The sequence below is a fragment of the Schistosoma mansoni genome, assembly GCF_000237925.1.
Source record: "Schistosoma mansoni, WGS project CABG00000000 data, chromosome 3 unplaced supercontig 0077, strain Puerto Rico, whole genome shotgun sequence".
Taxonomy (NCBI): Eukaryota; Metazoa; Platyhelminthes; class Trematoda; order Strigeidida; family Schistosomatidae; genus Schistosoma; species Schistosoma mansoni.
In genome coordinates, this window is record NW_017386007.1 from 1,587,896 (window position 1) to 1,608,811 (window position 20,916).

General features: G+C 36.6%; 1 protein-coding gene across 1 annotated transcript in view; it reads left to right on the forward strand.

The window, feature by feature from the left end:
* Smp_161670 (beige/beach protein-related) overlaps positions 1-20,916 on the forward strand; it is a gene marked incomplete at both ends in the record, with an annotated part of 112,157 nt that overhangs the window by 83,678 nt on the left and 7,563 nt on the right. Inside the window, 9 exons of the mRNA XM_018791404.1 lie at positions 1,545-1,987; positions 6,920-7,062; positions 8,339-8,446; positions 11,796-11,891; positions 13,673-13,797; positions 15,061-15,201; positions 16,192-16,322; positions 16,682-16,844; positions 20,004-20,166. Coding sequence (XP_018645460.1) covers positions 1,545-1,987; positions 6,920-7,062; positions 8,339-8,446; positions 11,796-11,891; positions 13,673-13,797; positions 15,061-15,201; positions 16,192-16,322; positions 16,682-16,844; positions 20,004-20,166 — 1,513 coding nt within the window. The remainder of the gene's footprint in view (positions 1-1,544; positions 1,988-6,919; positions 7,063-8,338; positions 8,447-11,795; positions 11,892-13,672; positions 13,798-15,060; positions 15,202-16,191; positions 16,323-16,681; positions 16,845-20,003; positions 20,167-20,916) is intronic.

Sequence of the window (20,916 nt, forward strand, 5' to 3'; positions counted from 1 at the left end):
CAGGTTTTCCATGGTGGTCTAGCTTCAATTGACTCATGATTTCAACTATGAAAAGTTTAAGTATTTAAAAGAGTATTAGATCTGTGGTTTCCAGTACTAACAGTCATGCAATTTAGTAGTAAAAGACCTTCTTATTAATTGTCTATAACCACTTAATCTCTGACACACTGTATAGCTGTTTTATAGCTTAATACCGTCCATTGAAAACTCGTTTAGCAGGGTTCAGTCAACGATTATGTTTAAATAGGCACAAATATCCATAATCTATTAGTTTATTGAATGGATGGCTGGCTGGCAAACTCAAGAAGCTCAGAAAGAGTTGAAGACGTTCCATCCAATCAGTGCTAAAGGAACATTCTAGAATGTTGACGTGTAGCTTCTCTATTGGATGAATAAGAAGGCCCCCTTATGTGCCTATTGGCTGTCCGAAATCATGATTTACTTTCAGCCAAAAACTATAAATGCATGAGATTTTTGTACTATATTGAACACTGCGTTGGGAATAACATTCCTACTTACTAGTCTTCTGTTTCCTCATTTTGCCACTTGGGAGGATTCTAGCCTTCGATTGTTCAAGTATTACACGACATACTAAGAATCTAAGTTCGAGATATAACATTTATTAGAGGTAGCTAATGGAGAATTTATCAATTCTAAATTAGTCTTCATTACACAGTGACACAATCTGTAGAAACAAACAGCTGTTTCGTCATAGTTTGCATTTTTTTAGTAAGGGGCATTTATATTCTTGAATCGAAGAGCTTCATGTTCTTCACGATGGTCCGAATTCATTGGATGGTTGTTTCGATTTCGTTTGGGTTTGTAGATAATTTTTTTACATACTTTACTTACGTCTGTTACCCCTTGTTGAGGAGCATAGGCCGCTCACCAGCATTCTCCATCCAACTCTGTCCTGAGCCTTCCTTTCCAGTTCTTTCCAGTTGTTATTCATCCTTTTCATATCTGTTTTTATTTCCCGGCGTAATGTGTTCTTGGCCTTCCTCTTTCCCACTTCCCTTCCGGATTCCAAGTTAGGGATTGCCTTGTAATGCACATTAGCGATTTCCTTATTGTATGTCCTATCCACTCCCAACGTCTTTTCTTAATTTCCTCTTCAGCTGGAAGCTGGTTTGTCCTCTCCTACAGAAGGCTGTTGCTGATAGTATCCGGCCAATGGATGTTGAGTATTTTGCGTACATAACTGCTTATAAATACTTGTACCTTCTTGACGATGGATGTAGCAGTTCTCCACGTTTCAGCTCCGTACAGTATGACTGCCTTGACGTTCGTATTGAAGACTCCGCCTGTAGCTCTTCTAGAGTTACTGACGGTCCCAAGCCCAGGTAAAGGAGGAGATTCGGGCATGGGGTTAGCGACCCCATCCCGTAGAAAAGCTAACTCTTTAAAAAAAAGCGCTAACCAGATACTTACTACTTATGATGTAATCTTTTCAAAGGATGATCGTTTATAGTAAAACTATCTTCTGACCATAATCTTTCTTATAATGGTCCTATTCTTCTGTTTTTTATTTTTTGAACTGTTAGCTATCCAAAAGTTGAACATTGGCGTTTATGTGAACTAGAAACAATATGTCGTATCCGACCGAAATTAGAACCAAATTTACATTTCAATCCACATCTAAATGCTAGCGCTAAACGAGATGGTTTATCTTTGACGAATTTTGTACGATCGAGGATGCGACCTCTTTCTGTAGGTCATTATAATCCTGATATAACATTGTCTACGACATCCATTTATCATTCATCATCTACATTGAAAGCTTCTTCTAGTGAAAATAGTTTAGAAACTTCACAAGATGATATGGCAGATACAAATACTGATGATGAATTTTATTTAATGAGACAGATTATTAAACGTCCTCAACTATTAAATCAAACATCATTTGAAGAAAATGATCCATCAACACCAAATAATGATGAGATACATACGGACAATGATGAGTTTTATCTAGCTGATGATCGGCGTGGTACATTAATCCCAGATGAATCTTTAAAAACTCCGTAAGTTGTAGTTTTGTTGTTTAGTATTGTGTTTAGTATGTTTTGATAGTATTTTAATATCACTGATAACGAACGGTGATACTGAAGGTTTGATGCCTATATGGCCCCCAAATACCCTGGTATGTCAGCTCTCCCTCTTGAAATACTCTCACATGGCCACGCGTATATAGCCACTGTCAGGGAAGTCCTACTCATTACCTTCTCGAGGCGGAGGTGTTGTTTACCAAATTTAGGGGATGAAAAGAGAATGTCTGGCACTTTAGCCGGGTTGATGGACATGGAAAGTCCACCTGAGGTAGTTGGAAAACTCTGATTCCAAACCAATGGTGCACATGGGCTTAATATGTAAACAGATGTATAGAATTAAAATAATTCTTCTTCTTATCAGTTCTTTACATTATCCAGCTTATTCCCTGCAGAAACTCTTCAATATGATTGTTGAGTCGGCTTCCGGAGAACTCTAACAGAGCCTCCAGAGGCTCATAAAGAGCCCCAGCCAATCAGAATACGATGGAACATTCTAGAGTTCCAACGTGGCGTGATACTATTGGTCGGTATCATAATATGTCGTTAATGGATTGGCTAACATCTATAAATACCTATGATTTTCTGTAACAAGATTGAACCCTTTAGTAAAGTGCTTACCACACACTTTGTGCCTTTTCTCTGGTCTTCAAGTCGGTGTATAGTTCTAGCTCGGGGATATGGAACTAGCTTAGGGAAGCGAATATAGCGTTCAATCGGCCAGACGTAACAATGATGAAACAAATTAAATGGTTATAACTATCAGTTAGTGAAGCTATCAAATAATGAGGGTGAGACTATAATTTATGGACATGGCAATCGGAATTGTTTGAGGGATTTCAAGGTCACGGTGTGCTGTGGGTTACTCAGATCACCACCCGTGTTCTGTTCACTATAACGGAACCAATGTCAGTACCTCATGCTCATATACGGTCAGTTCACAGAGGATTTTAGAGACGTGACAATTGAGTGAATACAATAAAATGGGACTACTAAGAAGTTCTTTTATTTGTAATTGCGGTAATTAAATGGCTTGTGGACCTTGTGCAGACTACCGTGATGATGTTATCTTTCTATGTAATATGCGTTGGAGGAAGAAGTCTTCTAGAAGAGGAACTTATTCTGATCGATCTAGATCGAAACTAAGACAAATTATAATAAGTGCTGCGAAGTGTATAATAAAAACACCGGTTACATTGGCTGAAATATTCGTTGATGTTACTGAAGCTTCGGCTGTTCAGTGGTATGAGTATTTTAGAGATATATGCGTAGTAAAAATGACAAGCTTACACAACCGGAGTACACACAAATATTATTGAAGCTATGTGGTCGAGGCTGGAAGAGTTTTTTGCGACCTTATCCTGCTTTCAGAGACCGACTGTTATGGAGCCATATGGATCAGTTCCCTTGACGTATGCATTACTATTTTAAAAACTTTGAACCTCTTTCTAACCTTAACAAGTTTCTGAATCATGTAAAAGAAGTGAATCCACTCTAATTCTTTAGTTTTCAACAATATATTTTTACTCTATGCCAACTGCTTTCTGATTGGTTAATATTTATCAAGGTCACTTAACATTCATTCAAAGGTCATCCATAAATTTTAGTCTCGCCATTCGTTTTGTAAGTAGTATCATATTATCAAACAAAAATAATTGGTTTGAAATTTCTTGAAACTCAGTAGTTACACATTAGTACTTTAATATAGTTGCTCTAAAGTAAGTGAAATAATGGAAGTATATGAATCAATGATTCATTTGAATGTTCAAACATCACTATACATTCTTGCATTTGAATAACTCTTTGTTGATTCTCATGAGGCGGGGTCGTGGATGCGCACTGCTGAGGAGTCTCACAACGGGACGAAACGGCCATCCAGTGCTTCCAGGTTTTCCCTGGTGGTCTAGCTTCAATTGATTCATGATCTCAACTATATAACATAACTGATAATCATGGTAATGAATATACAATAGTTAGATGAAATGTAATTAAGATATATGATACGATAGATTAGATCTAAATTCTTAGCTCACTGCTGAGGAGCCCCACAATAGGACGAAACGGCCATCCAATGCTTCCAGTCAGTCAGTCAGTCAGCTAAAACGTAGGACCAGGCACACACATGCATCGGTCCAAGTTGCCATACCTCGTTAACACAACAAGATGAACACCAGATTCGTAGAAGTAGGTAATTTGATGATGGTAATATTTAAAAGAAAAATTGTATATAAGGATATAGTATAGGAAGAAAGACAGATATGAAGCGGTTTTAATCTCAAGGTTTAAGTTAAGATAAAGAGCGTATACATCTGTCCTATTGTGATCGATTCTGGGCCATGTCACCCAGAGTCTTCAACCATTGGTTACGATAGTCACGCGGACACCAACCAAGTAGTCTGCATCTATCAACATGACTCAGACTAGAAGTTAGTGACTTCAAGCACTGATGCCACATTTTGAATTGGCCGCCCCTAACTCTCTTCCAACCATCTCCTACACTAGTCAGCATTGCGCGTCGTGGTCATCGGTATTCAAGAATACGTAACACGTGGCCCAACCATCTCGGTTGATGAAGATTCATGACCTCATCAACTGATTTACCATCATTCCCTAATACCCTGTGATCGATTGTGAGCCATGTCACTCACAGTCTCCAACCATTGGTTACGATAGTCACGCAGACCCCAACCAAGTAGTCTGCATCTACCAACGTGGCTCAGACTAGAGGTTGGTGACTTCAAGCTCTGATGCCACGTTTTGGTTTGGCCACCCCTAACTTTCTTCCAACCATCCCTAATACTAGTCAGCATAGCGTGTCATGGTAATCGGTGTTTAGGCATACGTAACACGTGGCCCAACCATCTCAGTTGATGAAGATTTACAACCTCATCAACTAATTTACCACCATTCCCTAATACCCTGTGATCGATTGTGAGCCATGTCACCTAGAGTCTCCAACCATTGGTTACGGTAGTCGTGCGGACCCCAACCAAGCAATGCCTTCACGTTTTCCATGGCGATCTAGCTTCAATTTTAACTTATGATTTCAAGTATTGGAATCAATTGAAGTTTCAGTTGTTTCATTATTAATATCCATTTCTTCAGAATGATCTCATTCAATTCTTCAAACCCTTCACCTGAAAATACAATCAATGATAATATATTCAATTTTGAACCATTGAATAAAGTTAAAACATCCAATGATGAATCATTTACGTCGTCTACGTCATCATTCGATAGATCTTCCACATTGAATACATCCAATTCTTTCAATTCCCTATACCATAACAACTATCAACAATCAGTTGTCAATTATATACCACAAATTCAAAAAGGTAAAACTATTCTATTAAGTGTCAATGCTCAATTAGTGATAGCAATTAAAGTAATCCATGGGATATTAACATTAACACAAAATCGTTTAATATTTGATGCATCAATGAATAATTTAATGTATGATAATGATAATTCTATGAGTACTAACAATACTACTTATAATACTACTCAATTATATCTACCACGTGGGTATAAAATTATGCGTGAAAAACAAGATGCCAAAGATACCAAATTGAATGATTGTAAGTTATAATAGAATTAAATGTTATGTATTATATGGATCTTATTCAGTTGTTCTTGTTGTTGTTACTATGGAAGATGTACATTGGAAACATTAATCAAGAGTTTCGTCCTACAGTTAGACTCTTCAACAGTGCGCATCGATGATCCTATAACGAACGGACTTGAAACCAGGATCTTTGGTCTTGTGCAAACACTTGACCTTTAGACTACTGAACTTACAGACATCTAATTATGTTAATGTCTAACTTCAATAGATCCATTGTCTTGGTCAGCTTTTCACCCATTGTTTGAGGTTGATAACTGTCTCACATCTGACACGAATTGAACTCGACTGATCACCGCTTCTTACTAGAACATTAGAAGTTCTATCTTGAATCTAGTCACTGGTTAGCATATGATTATTATCAGTATGAAGGGTTGCTCAAGATAATGGATCGATTAAAGTTAGAGATTAACATCGTTGGATGCTGGTTAAGTGATCCAGAGGTGAATCGCTCGCAAGTGAGATCGAAAGTCCTGGGTTCGTTACCTTGTGCTATAGGTTCATTAATGCTCACATCTGAGAAGTCCCACACTGCGACGAAACAGTTGTGCAGTGATTCCATGTTTTCAATGGCGATCTAGCTTAGATTGACTCATAAATTCAACTATTTTAAAAACCCAGATATTTTGAAGGAAGAAGCAAACTAATCAATCTAAATATATATATATGTATGACACCAGTATTTCACGTTTGTATTTTGTTTTAAAGAATGTTTCCGTATATCTACTTCACTTCATTGAGCAAGCCATTGTCTATCTAAACTCAGTAGATAAATGGATTGCTCAATGGCATTTGAAGCAAACAGTACTTGTTTGAATTCAAGGAGTAAATATCAACTATTGGATACAGGTACTGTGGTGTGAGCTACTTATATCGACATAAGTAGTATATATTTTGAGTAAAGAATAGAATATCTGACAGCAGAAGATTGAAAAGATCAAGAAGAGAAGAAATAAAAAGGAAGTTGGTATGGAAATCCAGGAACAATGAAGTCTGAGACAATTAAAGAACATTTTGGAAATAGAGTATCATAGCATAGTTTTTGTATTTTACCAAGTAACGTAATTTGTGCTCTATACATAGTTGGTTGTTCTCACCTATGTTCTCATTCACTACAGGCGCATCTAGCTGATGAGTTCTACATTAGATGAAACGTACATCTAGGATCTCACTGCAAACCACTGTTTATATGTACTTGAATGATCTACTAGCTAATTTATTCTTTATATTTTCATTTATTTCACTTTTTCAGTCAAACAAATATTCTATATTCGATATAATTGGTCATTATCTAAATTACGTGAGATTCACTTACGTCGTTATAATCTACGTCGTTCAGCTATTGAGATCTTTTTTGAAAATAATTCGAATTATTTTTTCAACTTTGAAACTAAGGTAAGTTGGAATTGAGGCGGTTTCTATCATATTTCCCTATTAAATCGATAGTAAGTGTCTAATACTGTTGAAGTTGTAACATTTGACATAAAAACTTAGGGATAGAGGGGCTATTTACGCAACTAAAATTGATGGAGTTGAAATAGTGAGATTAACGGTTTAAAGAAATCAAACAAATTGAACGATGGTTTAACATAGAAATCCAAGATACGTACTACTGAAGCTTCAAGTATTTAGTCATATATATTCGGATTGTCTCACAGATCTTAATCTAGGACGACTAGTCTTTTCAAAATAGCTCAAATCAACAGTTAGTGTTTCTGTGTAGTGTTACCATAGTTTAGTATATTCGTTTTGTACCTTTCCCAACCTAATCAGATGTTAGGCAACAAAGTATATCGTGTTAGGCATTGACAGTTTATGATTGTTTAACTTGTCAGATAAGAACTGTTAATTGAAAAGTAAAACTATCACGAGCCATTCGAATGTACCAGTTTTTATTTTGGCGATAGATAAATTAATTTCTATTATAATTTGTAACTACTTATAAGTAGGCAAACGTTTTGTACAAAATATTGTGCACAAAATGTCGTTACTTTATTTTTTTTTAGTTATTTATTGACTGAATATTTTCTAGATAAGTCTGTAATAGTCTCCTTGAAATCCTTAAAAAAACATTTGAAAACTTAAGGGTATTATGTTGAATGAACATTCTGCATCATAGTAAATCATATTACATTCCATACGCATAGTTCCGATCAAATGCAGTCCTAAAAATCAAAGATTCAAACAAACAATACCAAGTGAATTGAAACTTCACCGTATTGCACAAGCAAGCGGCTATCAGGACTCAGTAGCTAAGTGAATAACGCGATGGAGTTTGAAGCGAACGGTACTGGGTTGGAGTCCTAGAGTGAACATCAACTCTGAGATACAGGTACATCCAACTAATGAGTCCCAAATAGGACGAAGTGACGCACATCCTGGATTCCACTGCTAGCCATTGTACATCTTTGCTTATAATTAGGTAGTTTTGTTCTCTGAGCTGGATGGTTTGGTTGTGGGGATTTCATTGTTTATTCTGAATGATCTCATCAGCACAACTTTTAAGTGGAAGTGAAGTGTTCACATATAGTTCACAGCTTATCCTGTAGACTTGGATCAGACGAATGATGAAAGCTTCACAATCAAACGATCCATATCGAAGAACAAAACTTCACCCAAGATCTTTCACTTTAGTTACAAATTTTCTTTACTATTTCATTTTCAAAACTAGATTCGTAATAAATTCTATTCGATTATTATGAGTTTACGATTACCAAGATTAGTTTGTAATCAAGGTCGTAATCCTAGAGAAACACTTAAATTATCTGGACTTACAGAAGTAAGTTATCATGTCATTCATTGATTTTATCTTAGTTTTTCTTTCACTGAAGTTCATCAACTTACCTGGCGCCGGGTCCAGGGTGATCAGGAATGCTCTGACCCCGGGTGAAGGCTCACCATTGCACTTCGGTGGGTTGAAACTCGCGACGAACCCTAATCGGGTGCGCTCGGGAGTTTAGTTTTTGTCTGTTTATTGACTAAGTACCTTTGAATATTGACAAAGTAATTTGATCTATTGGTTTTGGATTCAATTTGATGTTAAGTCATGGATGATATGGATCTCTTAGAGGTTTCATTGATTAATCAAGTAATGTTGTAGTGAATGAGAACACACAAGTGGGGACTAATTGAATGTATTAGAATAGAAAATTACAGAGCATCTTAGTGAAATCGCAGAACCATCCAGTAAATACTTCAATTGCAAAATGTCAATCAATCGTCTCAGACTTCCTTGTTCTTCAGTTTCCACAATTATCATTCTTTGTTCGCGTTCTCTTTTCTTCGATCTCTATAGCATTCTCTCACCAGGTATTTCACTTTTGATTGATGATACATACTACTTATGTCTGTTGACATCAGTGGCACATATCAGAATGTCATTTCTAAGCAAAAGTTGATTGTATATCCATTTTCTTAGGTAGATAACTGTCTCATAATTGACACCGATTGAACTCTACTGATGATAGCTTCACAATAGAACACCAAGAAATCCATCTTGAATCTAGTCGCTAGTGAGTGTTGTTCATTGGTCCTTCAGTTGATTTCTGTTAATCTGTTTTCTCAAAACTTTCCATTAAAGGAATAAATTTCTTTCTTACTGTATTTACTTACTTACGCCTGTTACCCCCCAATGGAGCATAGACTGCCGACTAGCATTCGCCAACCCACACTGTCTTTTGCCTTTCTTTCTACTTCTATCTAATTTTTGCTCATTTTTCTCATGTCTGTCCCTATTTCTCGACGTAATGTGTCCTTCGGTCTCCCTCTTCTCTTTTGGCTTTAAGGATTCCAAGTAGAGGCTTGTTTTGTGATGCAGTTGGGTGCTTTTTCAGATATGTGTCCTATCCACTTCCAGCACTTCTTCCTGATTTCTTCTTCCTCTGAAATCTGGTTTGTTCTCTCCCACAACAACTTGTTGCTGATAGTGTCCGGCCAACAGATCCGAAGTATTTTGCATGGACAACTGTTAATAAACATCTGTATCTTCTGGATGATGGCTTTCGTAGTTCTTTACGTTTCCGCTCCATACAGTAGAACTGTCTTGACATTTGTGTTGAAAATTCTGATCTTGGTGTTGGTTGACAGACAGTTGTTTTGAGTTCCAGATGGTTTTTTAAGTTATAAATATGCTGCTCTTGCTTTGCTAATCCTCGCCTTCACATCTACATCAGATTCACTATGCTCATCAATGATTTGCTGTATGTAGGTGTAATAGCATGAAAACCGTGCTTTATACAGTTAGGTGTTTTATGATAAGCTTCAACACAACGAAAATCGCAAGATTCCCAGAAAAAGAAGAACCATGAATTCGTTATTAGATTGAATACCTTCAAAATTCTTATGTGATATTGACAGGTCTACAATACAAGGAATAATTTACATATCAAAGAACAATGAACTGTTTGTAAAGTAAAAGTCGAACTAAGTGTAAATTAAGAATGATACAATAGTTCTTCGACGCTTCACAACTTTTCAAATTTACGACCCTACAGTAAACTTGAACCTAGAGCCTTCAGATTTTTCAACGAACATACTAGATTTAAACCATTAGGTAGAAATTTCGGATTCAGTCAATTAACGATATTACGTAACAGTTATACATTGTCATTTGTGATTTCTATTTCATTTCTAATATAGTCGAATACAACTCCTAACTATGGTAATTTAGGGATTGTTGATGTACACTGCTGAAGAGTCTCAAACTCATTAAACAACTGTCTAGTTTTGCCTATTTTGATTTGCCCCCAAATGGCTTGGTACGGCCGAGAGTGTGGAGAGTCCGCTCCCCCTCTCGAAATGCTCTCATATGGTCACGCGTATATAACCTCTTCCAGGAAAATCCTGCTTACTGCCTTCTCGTGGCGAGAGTGTTGTTCACAAAATTGAGAGGATGAAAAGCGAATGTCCGGCGCTTTAACCGGGTTGATGGACACGGAAAATCCACCTGGGGGAGTTGGAAAACCCTGATTCCAAACCAATGGTGTACATGGGCTCCATTATCCGGAGGGAAAAATGGCGTATGAATCAATCGTTGGTCACCGGCTTCCACGGGACTGGATCTCCTTACGATGCTCCACTGCTTTGTAGATCAAATATTTGGGTCAAAGGCTCCGCGTGTGACCCCTTAATAAAACCATCCACCTTTACTGTTTTAATATGAAAGTATATGTGTGCAACACTTATCTCATTCATCGCATGTCTGTAACTTGTTTTTGTGTGACTATGAATAACGATTAACGCTTGATTAAATATAGTTGGTTCACGTACCTTCTCCACTCCGTGTCCTTTCGTTTCGCTCTATTTGTTGCGATTCTCTGATTGTCTGTTCAGGTCAACGAGTGTACAAAATATACGTGTTCAAACATCCATTCTCGTAATTGACCTATTTAGTTTCATAATTCATCAACACGAGTTAAGTCAATAATAATATACGAGGGTAGCCGGGATGTATATTTTAACAACATTCATTTGTATGATATAACTGGAGTCAGATCCCGGACTACAAAAATGATGAGACTATCGACAGCATTGTCCAATCTAATTAACGTCAAAATGAAGAGTTCCACAATATATCTTTAATCAAAAATTATTAAGGATATATTTCGACGTGACTGTGGCCTCGTGATGTAGCGGTGAGCACTTCGGACTTTGAATCCAGCAACCCGAGTTTAAATCTCGGCGAGGTCTTGTGATGTGTGCACTTATATCCCGTTATATCGGGATAATTAGACGACTGGCTTCAAGAAGTAAATCCTGGAGTTCCAGTGAGAAGCAGTGATCAGTGGAGTTCAACCAGGTCTGTTGTGAGATAGTAACTCACTGAAGACAACGGGGGATGTGTCGCTCAATTTCGTGGATCGGTTGAAGTTAGACATTAACACCGTTGGATTCCGGCCGGCTCAGTGGTCTAGTGGTTAGGCGCTTGCGCGCAAAACGGATAGATCCTGTGTTGGAATCTCGAGAGGCGGGACCGTGGGTGCGCACATTTAAGGAGTCCCACAATGGGACGAAACAGCCGTCTAGTGCTTCCAGGTTTTCCATGGTTGTCTAACATCAATTGATTCATGATCTCAAATAATAAAATAACTATAATATCCACAAAACCCCTTCTTTTTCTATATTTTTAGCGTTGGGTAAATAGAGAAATATCAAATTTTGAATATTTAATGCGTTTGAATACAATAGCTGGTCGAACATTTAATGATTTAGGTCAATATCCTGTGGTAAGTAGTAGAACCTTTTTGAAGATGACTATTTGAACTCAGTGTGCTTCACATACTGATATCAAGTAAGTAAAACTATTGGGAACCTAGAAATACGAGATTCTTGTTTGGTCTTAATTTAAGAAACCTGGAAACTGTGGTCTCAGAAACTCGTGAATTGGGTCGGGTATTGTCAAGTACCCCTCTGGTTTCTGGTAGTTCTTTAGCAGATTTCAGTTTGTGATGTGAATCAGTTTCAATTTATAGTCTATAAGGTATATAAGTCATATAGGAGTATACTTTATGCATTGAAATAAGTTGTAGGAGATTAGATTAGGTTGTTAGCTCGATGTGTAAAGCTAATTATTGAGTCCCTAATTCAAGACATCGCATGTTTACAACCTACGTCTGAATGGATTTCGTATAAAAGGTTTTTCGCAGTGAATAAATGCCAGAGTTTACATCAATAACTGGTCTTAGTTAAACAACTATTGAAAACCAGGAAATATTGGACAGTAGTTTCATCCTAACATAAGCCTTCTTTGTACTGCGCACCTACGACTTCTCTGAAGGTTGGAACCAGGACCTTTAAGTCTCTTTATCAGCTTTCAACATCTTTGCCACTGTATCAGTATACAATCGTGTAACATAATCGTCTTTCAATACCATTGATGAATAACTGTATTTCGGCTGATATGATTAAACTCCACTAGCTACGGGCTTTTCACCATGACTTCCGGCATAGTGATATGATCTATGAAATATAACAATCTCTGAAAACCCTTCAATCTAGTAATAGTTGTTTGCTTGCTTTTTTCTAATATGAAGGATGATTACCAGAGTTTTAATGAAACAACCATAACTAATGGAATTCAACCATGTCAAGTGTAAAGCATTTACGGCGAAACTATAATTTATGGACGACCTTTGAACAAATCTTAGGTGACTTTGAGATATGTTAGCCAATCAGTAAACAGTAAGCATAGAGTAAAAATATATTATACAAAACCAAAGAATTAAAGTGGATACACTTCTTTTATATGGTCCAAGGTTATATGGTCAAGGTTAGAAAAAGGTTCAAAGGTTCCGAAACAGTAATGCATAAGATAGAGTAACTCATCCATATGGCTCCATAATAGTTGGTCTCTGGAACCATGATAAGGTCACAAAAACTCTCTCAGCCTCGATCACATAGCTTCAATATTGTTTGTGTGTATTCCGATTGTGTAGGTCTATCATTTTTATTATGGATATGTCCCTACAATACTCATACCTGTTGAACAGCCAAAGCTTCAGTAACATCTGCGATTATTGCAGCCAATGTTACTGGTTCTTTTATTATACAGTTGGCGGCAATTATTATAATATGCCATAGTCTCAATCTGGATCGAACGATAAAGATTCCTATTCTAGCAAACGTCTTCCTTCAACATTTATTACATCGAAAGACAATATCACGGTAGTCTGCACAAGGTCTACAAGTCATTAAATACTCGTAATTACAAATACAGGAACTTCTTAGTAGTCTCATTTGTTGTAGCCGCTTAATTGTCATGTCTTCTCTAAAATTCTCTGTGAACGGATCGTACATGAGCATCAGGTACTAAAATCGGCGCCGTGACCTTGAAATCCCTGAAAGGCTTCTGATTGGCTTATCCATAAATTATAGTCTCGCCGCATTTACTCACTAATGGTATTGGCTATAAAGTTTTGCCATATCATAAACTAAGTATGTAAGTGAATGTCATTGTTTCGTCTCTTGTTTATTCTTCTTCTTCTTCTTCTGAAATTTCATGTTATAGTTTCCATGGATATTAGCTGATTATACTTCATCAGAATTAGATTTAAATTCCCAGCATACATTTCGTGATCTTTCACGTCCTATAGGATTAGCGAATCCAAAATTTATTAATCAAATTAGAGAGAAGTAAGTCTTTTAACTTATTTTTTTAACTTATTATTGATTGTGTAAAGATGAGTCCGTCAGTCAGTCAGCTACAACGTAGGACCAGGTATATTTATGCATTGGTCCAAGTTGCCATACCTCGTTAACACCACAAGATCAACATCGAATTCATAGAAGTAGTTCATTTAGTGGTGGTAATATATAAAAGAAAGGTTGTACAAAAGGATATAGTACAGGAAGAAAGACAGATATGAAGCAATTTTATTGTCGAGGTTTAAGGGAAGATAAAGAGTGTATACACCTGCACCATTGTGATCGATTGTGAGCCATGTCACCTAGAGTCTCCAACCATTGGTTACGATAGTCACGCGAACCCCAACCAAGTAGTCTGGAACTACCAACATGGCTCAGACTAGAAGTTAGTGACTTAATGCTCTGATGCCACGTTTTAGTTTGACCGTCCCTAACTCTCTTCCAACCATCCCCAATACTAGTCAGCATTGCGCGTCGTGGTAATCGGTTTTAGACATACGTAACAGGTGACCCAACCATTTCAGTTGATGAAAATTCACAACCTCATCAACTGATTTACCATCATTCCCTAATACCCTGAGTTTAAATTCACTATTACTTACCCAGTGATCCCTGCAGATGCAAGCAATATTTCTAAGACATCTGTGGTCAAATACTAGTAACTTTCGAGTATTTTCTACTCTTAATGACCACGTTTCGTAGCCTTAAAGAAGAACAGAGCGAACTGCTGTAACCATTTAACATGAAATAAGGGATACATCATTGCAAAGAAGTTGACTTTTAACGTATTATAGTTTGTAAAGTCGGGCAGTATCATTAAACAAGCCTGCTACCTTCCAATCAGTTAACTACATTGAACGTTCAATATAAAATTTAAGTTATTTGTGTATCGCTTGTTGAAATGTTTACCTGAGTACGTAGAGAACAAACATTTGAAAATGTTCTTCTATAGAATCATACTTGTTAGTATCAGTATTATCTTTTTGATTGAAATCATGAGTCGATCGATATTAGACTATCAAGACCACGCATGAAGGGTTCGGACTCAGGATCGTTGACGTGCAATGCTGAGGAGTCCCGTACTACGACGAAACGGCCATCTAATGTTTCCAGGTTTTTAATGATGGCCTAAAATTGATCGATTCATAATCTCGATCAAAAATTTAGCAATCTCTACAACCCCATACTGATAAATCAGTATTATCATGAATTACATTTCCCCCCTCTCTCTCGCTTATATTACCTTTTAAGATATAATTCATTTGAAGATCCAAGTGGTATTATGCAAAAATTTCATCATGGAACACATTATTCAAGTGCTGCTGGTGTCCTGCATTATCTTGTCCGTTTGGAACCATTTACAACGTATCATGTAAATTTACATGGAAATAAGTTAGTATAATTCAGTTAGTGTTTATTATATTCTTCAAGTAATATTCATTTTTATAGGGTATTGTTGTTAAATCCATATCTAACCTCCCTCTTTTATACGACTCTAGGACTGATAGTAATCCTAGAAGGGCTTCAAGAGGAGTTACTTACTTAATTACGTCTGTTACCCTTCATTGAGGAGCATAGACCATCAACCAGGATCCTTAAACCAACTCTGTTCTGGACTCCCCTTTTCACTTATTCCTACGTACTGTTCATTCTTTTGATGTCCGCCTTCAATTTCCGACACAACATGTTCATTGACTTCCCTTTTTTAGTTTTCAGTTTAGGATTCCAAGTTAGCACTTGCCTTATGTTGTAGTTTGATGATTTTCTTATCTACCTCTAAAATCTTTTACTAATTCCCTCTTCATCTGAATGTTGGATTGTTCTCTCACATATTACATTTTCGCTGATAAGTATACGGTCAACGGACATTGAGTAATTTGTGTATACAATTGCTTATTATTACTTGTACGTTTCTGATGATCTTTATAGTAGTTCTCCATGTTCCAGCTTCTCACAGTAGAACTGTCTTGACATTTGTATTGAATATTGTGACTTTGATATTAATTGACAGTCATTTTGAGTTTCATATATTCTTCAATTGTTGGAATACTGTCTCTGTTGTTGACATAAGTACATCCGGGATATTAGTTAGTAGTGGGAACCAAGATGGACGCCTTTTCTTTCTATTTAGGACTAATCATCTGGATGTACCTGGATCACAGAGTTGATGTTTACTCTGGGACTCGAACCCAGTAACGTTTGCTTCAAACGCCAATAAGTTATCCGCCTCCTTATCTACTGAGTTTAGGTAGCCACTAGCTTGTTCAATGGGGTGAAGGTTAAGTTCATTATTGTTTTGGTTGCTTGGATTTTCCTATTGATGTTAAGGACTACAACTTATCAGTCTTTTTTATTGTTCTTTCGTTTAAAAACAATTTATAGATTTGATGTTGCAGATCGTCAATTCTATTCTATCCCAAAAGCATGGCGTTTTATATTAGATAATCCAAATGATAATAAGGAGTTAATTCCGGAATTCTTCTTTTTACCCGAATTTCTACGAAACAGTAATAGTAAGTTATATCACTTCTTCTATAGATGTATATATTCAAGTTACATTTTTTTTAAAAAATACTGATGGAAAGCGGCTGGCAGTGGGACTCGTCAGCTGGATGTATCTGCATCTCAGAGTTGATGTTCACTCCAGGACTCCAACCCAGTACCATTTGGTTCAAACTCCATCGCGTTATCCACTTAGCTACTGAATCCTGATAGCCGCTTGCTTTTGCGATGGATTGAAGTCTATATTCACCCGATATTGTTTACTTGAATCTTCTCATTGATGTTTATAACTGCAATGTTTAATCCTATTGGAATATTGACTTATCAATGTAATACTGTAGTCTTTCTTTTTTCAAAAAACAAACAATAGATTTTGACTTAGGCTTTCGTCAATACAATCAAAATCGAATCAATGATGTGGAATTACCGAATTGGGCTTCATCACCAGAAGAATTTATACGTAAACATCGTGCTGCATTGGAATCTGACTATGTTTCAGCACATTTACACTTATGGATAGATTTAATTTTTGGGTAAATTTTAATTAATTACTTATATTACTATTAATATTGTTAGTAGTATAAATGTGAAAATAAAATTAACTTGAATGTTTGTTTATTTCGAAATCAATAATGCCATATCGACATTTTTTTGTTTCAACGAACTGATATACATTAAATATTTACTTGAAACCAATAAACATTGTGAAGTCGTTCTATTGTACTTCGAGATCTCATAGCAAAATATACCGCATGGGATCAGAATCCCGAACTTCAGTTTTCTTTGATGAGTAGCTTATTATTGAGCTACCAATAGTTTTCAATAATTACTTACTTACGCCTGTTAACTCTCGTGCAAGAGCATAGGCCACTCATCAGCATTCTCCATCAAACCCTGTCATGGGAAATCCTTTCCAGTTGCTATTCATCTTTGTCATGTCAACTTCCGATTCCCGACTTAGTGTGTTCCTTGATCATTCTCTTTTACTTGCTTCCTTGCTTTCAGGATTCCAAGTTCCTGCTTGCTTCATGATGTAGTTTGATGATTTCTGTAATGTATGTCCTATTCACTTCCAACATCTTTTCCTAATTTCCTCTTCATCTCGAGGCTAGTTTATTCTCATCTACATTAGGTCGTTTATGATGGTATCCAGTCGACGAACATTAAGTATGTTGCGTAGATAATTGTTTGTCAAAACATGTGAAACTACATTCTACAATGAAACAACTATAACTGTACATTAAATGTTGATTTATTGAAAGATTACTTATCTAATTGTAAGGACGGCCCATAGGTGAACTCAAGGAAGCTCTAAGTAACTTAGACAGAGATGAAGATATTCCATCCAATCATCTTTTGGAAGAATATTCCAGAATCTGTATATGTAGCTTCCTTATTGGATAAATGCTAAAACCCCCCTAAATGCAGATTGCATGACTATAATGATGATTTTGTTTTTACTGAAAACTACAAATACTTGAAAGTTTTGTACCATATTTGACACTATTTGGAATAGTATTCCTTTCACTTTATCTTCTGTCTTCTCATTTGAGACTTGGAGGATCCTAGCGTTCGAGTGCTCAAGTATAGCAAGAATCTAAGATTTATATATAACACTAATGTTTTATAGTTAGTTATGTAAGTTAAAGCTTTACCTTTGAGCAAATCGCTTTACATTCACACATACTTTCTCAATGAATGATTTGAATGTATGACTGATTAAGTGAATGTTTGTTCTTCCTTGAATTAATTCAAACAATAATGAATACAAATATTGAAGTAAATCTGTTTCTTACAATCATTGGCTATTAAAGTCAGTTATAAATATACTTAGTATTGTTTGTTTGGATCTTCCCATTGATGTTTTTAGGACTGCAACTGGTCAGTCTCTAATTGGCATATGTGCATACTGTGCGTATTGCCTCGATATAGCCTAAATTAACAAGCATTATAAACAAAGATGGATAGTGGCTAGCAGTGGAATCCAGTTTGACGCGCGACACTTCGTCCTATTTGGGACTCGTCAGCTGGATGTACCTACATCTCAGAGTTGATGTTCACTCTGGGACTCGAAGCTAGTACCTTTCGCTTCAAACGCCATCACGTTATCCATTTGGTCACTGAGTCCTGATAGCCGCTTGCTTTTGCAATGGGGTGAAGTTGAAATTTACTTAGTATTGTTTGTTTGGATCTTCTCATTGATGTTTTTAGGACCTAAGAGTCCCAAATAGGACGAAACGCACGTCCTGGATTCCACTGCTAGCCACTATCCATCTTTGCTTATCAGTTATAAATAGTTGATATCTCAGAAGTTATCATATGGAATATTTATCGATGCATTATTTCATGGATATTTATTTAAAGGCATAAACACTAGTTCAAGGAGGGACCGAGTAGATATTCGCCACATAAATCATTCGATTTGTGTGAGGTCTGAGATACTGTCCGGGTGCCCAAACTGAAGCAGGTAGTTTTCTTAGGAGGTCACTCTCCGAACCTTTGACCTAAAGGTCTAATCCACAGGGCAGTGGGGCAACGTCAGGAAATGCATTCCCATGGTAGCCAGTGACCAACAATAGGTTCATACGCTTTTTGTCCCTTCAGGATCTTGGAGCCTATGTGAACCATTGGTGTGGAGTCATGGTTTTTTCGACTCGCCTAAGTGGATCTTTCATATCGATAACCCCACTGTAGTGAACGAAAACACAAGTGAGGACAACCTTTGTATGTGAATACAAAATTACAGAACATAATAAAATCTGAGAACCATGCAGTAAATACATCACTTGCAAAATGTCAATCAACCGTCTCAGACTTCATTGTTCCTTCGTTTCTATGCTGGTCATTCTTTGTTCTCTTTCTCTTTTCTTTGATCTCTATAACATTTTGCCACCAGGTATTTCCATTTTGATTGGTGATACATACTACTTCTTATATCTGTTGACATTAGTAGCACACACCACACCACCGACGACCGAACCCAAGACCTTCAGGTCTCTTAGCGAGTGCTTAATCTTCAGACTATTCAGAAGAGAGGTTGAATGGTTATTATTATTATTATTATTTTTACTTTAATTAGGTAGTGACATTGCGTAACAACTTCCCAATGATATTGAATCAAATATACTTACTTACTTACGTCCATTACCCCTTGTGGAGGAGTATAGACCACCAGTATTCTTCATCCAACTCTGTCCTGGGCAATCCTTTCCAGTTCCTACCAGTGGTCATTCATTTTTTTCATATCTGCTTCAATCTCCCAGCGTAATGTGTTCTTTGTGCTTCCTCTTTTCCGCTTCCCTTCCGGATTCCAAGTTAGCGCTTGCCTCGTAATGCAGTTTGGTGATTTCCTTAATGTATGTCCTATCCACTTCCAACTTTTTTTTTACTAATTTCCTCTTCAGTGAATCAAGTATAGATGGTAATAAATTGGATTCTTTCATGTTATGATAATAAAACGTTTAATTATTTATTTCAATTGTTGAGATCATGAGTCGATTGAAGCTAGAACACCATGGAAAACCTGGAAGTACTGGATGGCCGTTTCGTCTTATTGTGGGACTCTTCAGCAGTGCTCATCCACGATCCTGTCTTGCAAGATTCGAACCCAGGACCTATCACCTATTGCAATTCCTATCATATCCACGATACCCCTTCTGATATTAATCAAATCTTTCTTTTATTATTTACAGTTGTAAACAACGTGGTCCAGATGCTGTGAATGCATTGAATGTATTCAATTTTGTAACATATGAAGGTGCTGTAGATTTAGATAAGATTACTAATTCCTATGAACGTGAAGCATTCGAAAGTATGATACAAAATTTTGGACAAACTCCAAGTCAATTACTTAAAGTGAGTAAATCAATTTCTGTAACCAATTAGAGATTACTTATGTATATGATTGAATGTTACTTTGTTATATTGGGGTCGTTGCTGATTATTAAGTTGGAATTGTTTATCACTTATACTTGTAAAACAAGGAACCACTTCAATTCCCACAACGCAAAAGTCAGAACACATACGACACTTCGTCCTATTTTGGAACTCGTCATCAGGATGTATCTACATTTCAGAGTTGATGTTCACTCCAGGACTCCAAACCTAGTATCATTTGCTTCAAAGTCTATCACGTTATCCACTTAGCTAATGAGTTCTGATAAACACTTGCTTTTCGCAATGGAGTGAAGTCTAAATTCACTTGATATTTTTTGTTTGAATCTTCCCAACGATGTTTAAAACCGATTAGAGACAATGAATAGTGAATGAAATTTCTTCTCATATCACTTATGTATATGATTGAATGCTACTTTATTATATGGGGTCGTTGCTGAGTATAAAGTTGGGATCCCTATCGCTTATACTTGTAAAACAAGGAATCACTGTAATTCCCACAACGTGAAAGTCAGAACACAAAGACAGGTACAAATGAAGATTTATGAACCCCGAAACACGATGACGACGATGAGGACTCTAGTTGGAAACATACAACTTTTATATATGATTGGATGATTTTCATTATTTGATCTGTTAGGCGTTTGTCATAAACATTTGATTATCTCAGTTATTTTTTATTAGTTGAATTCATGAGTTGATCTAAGCTAG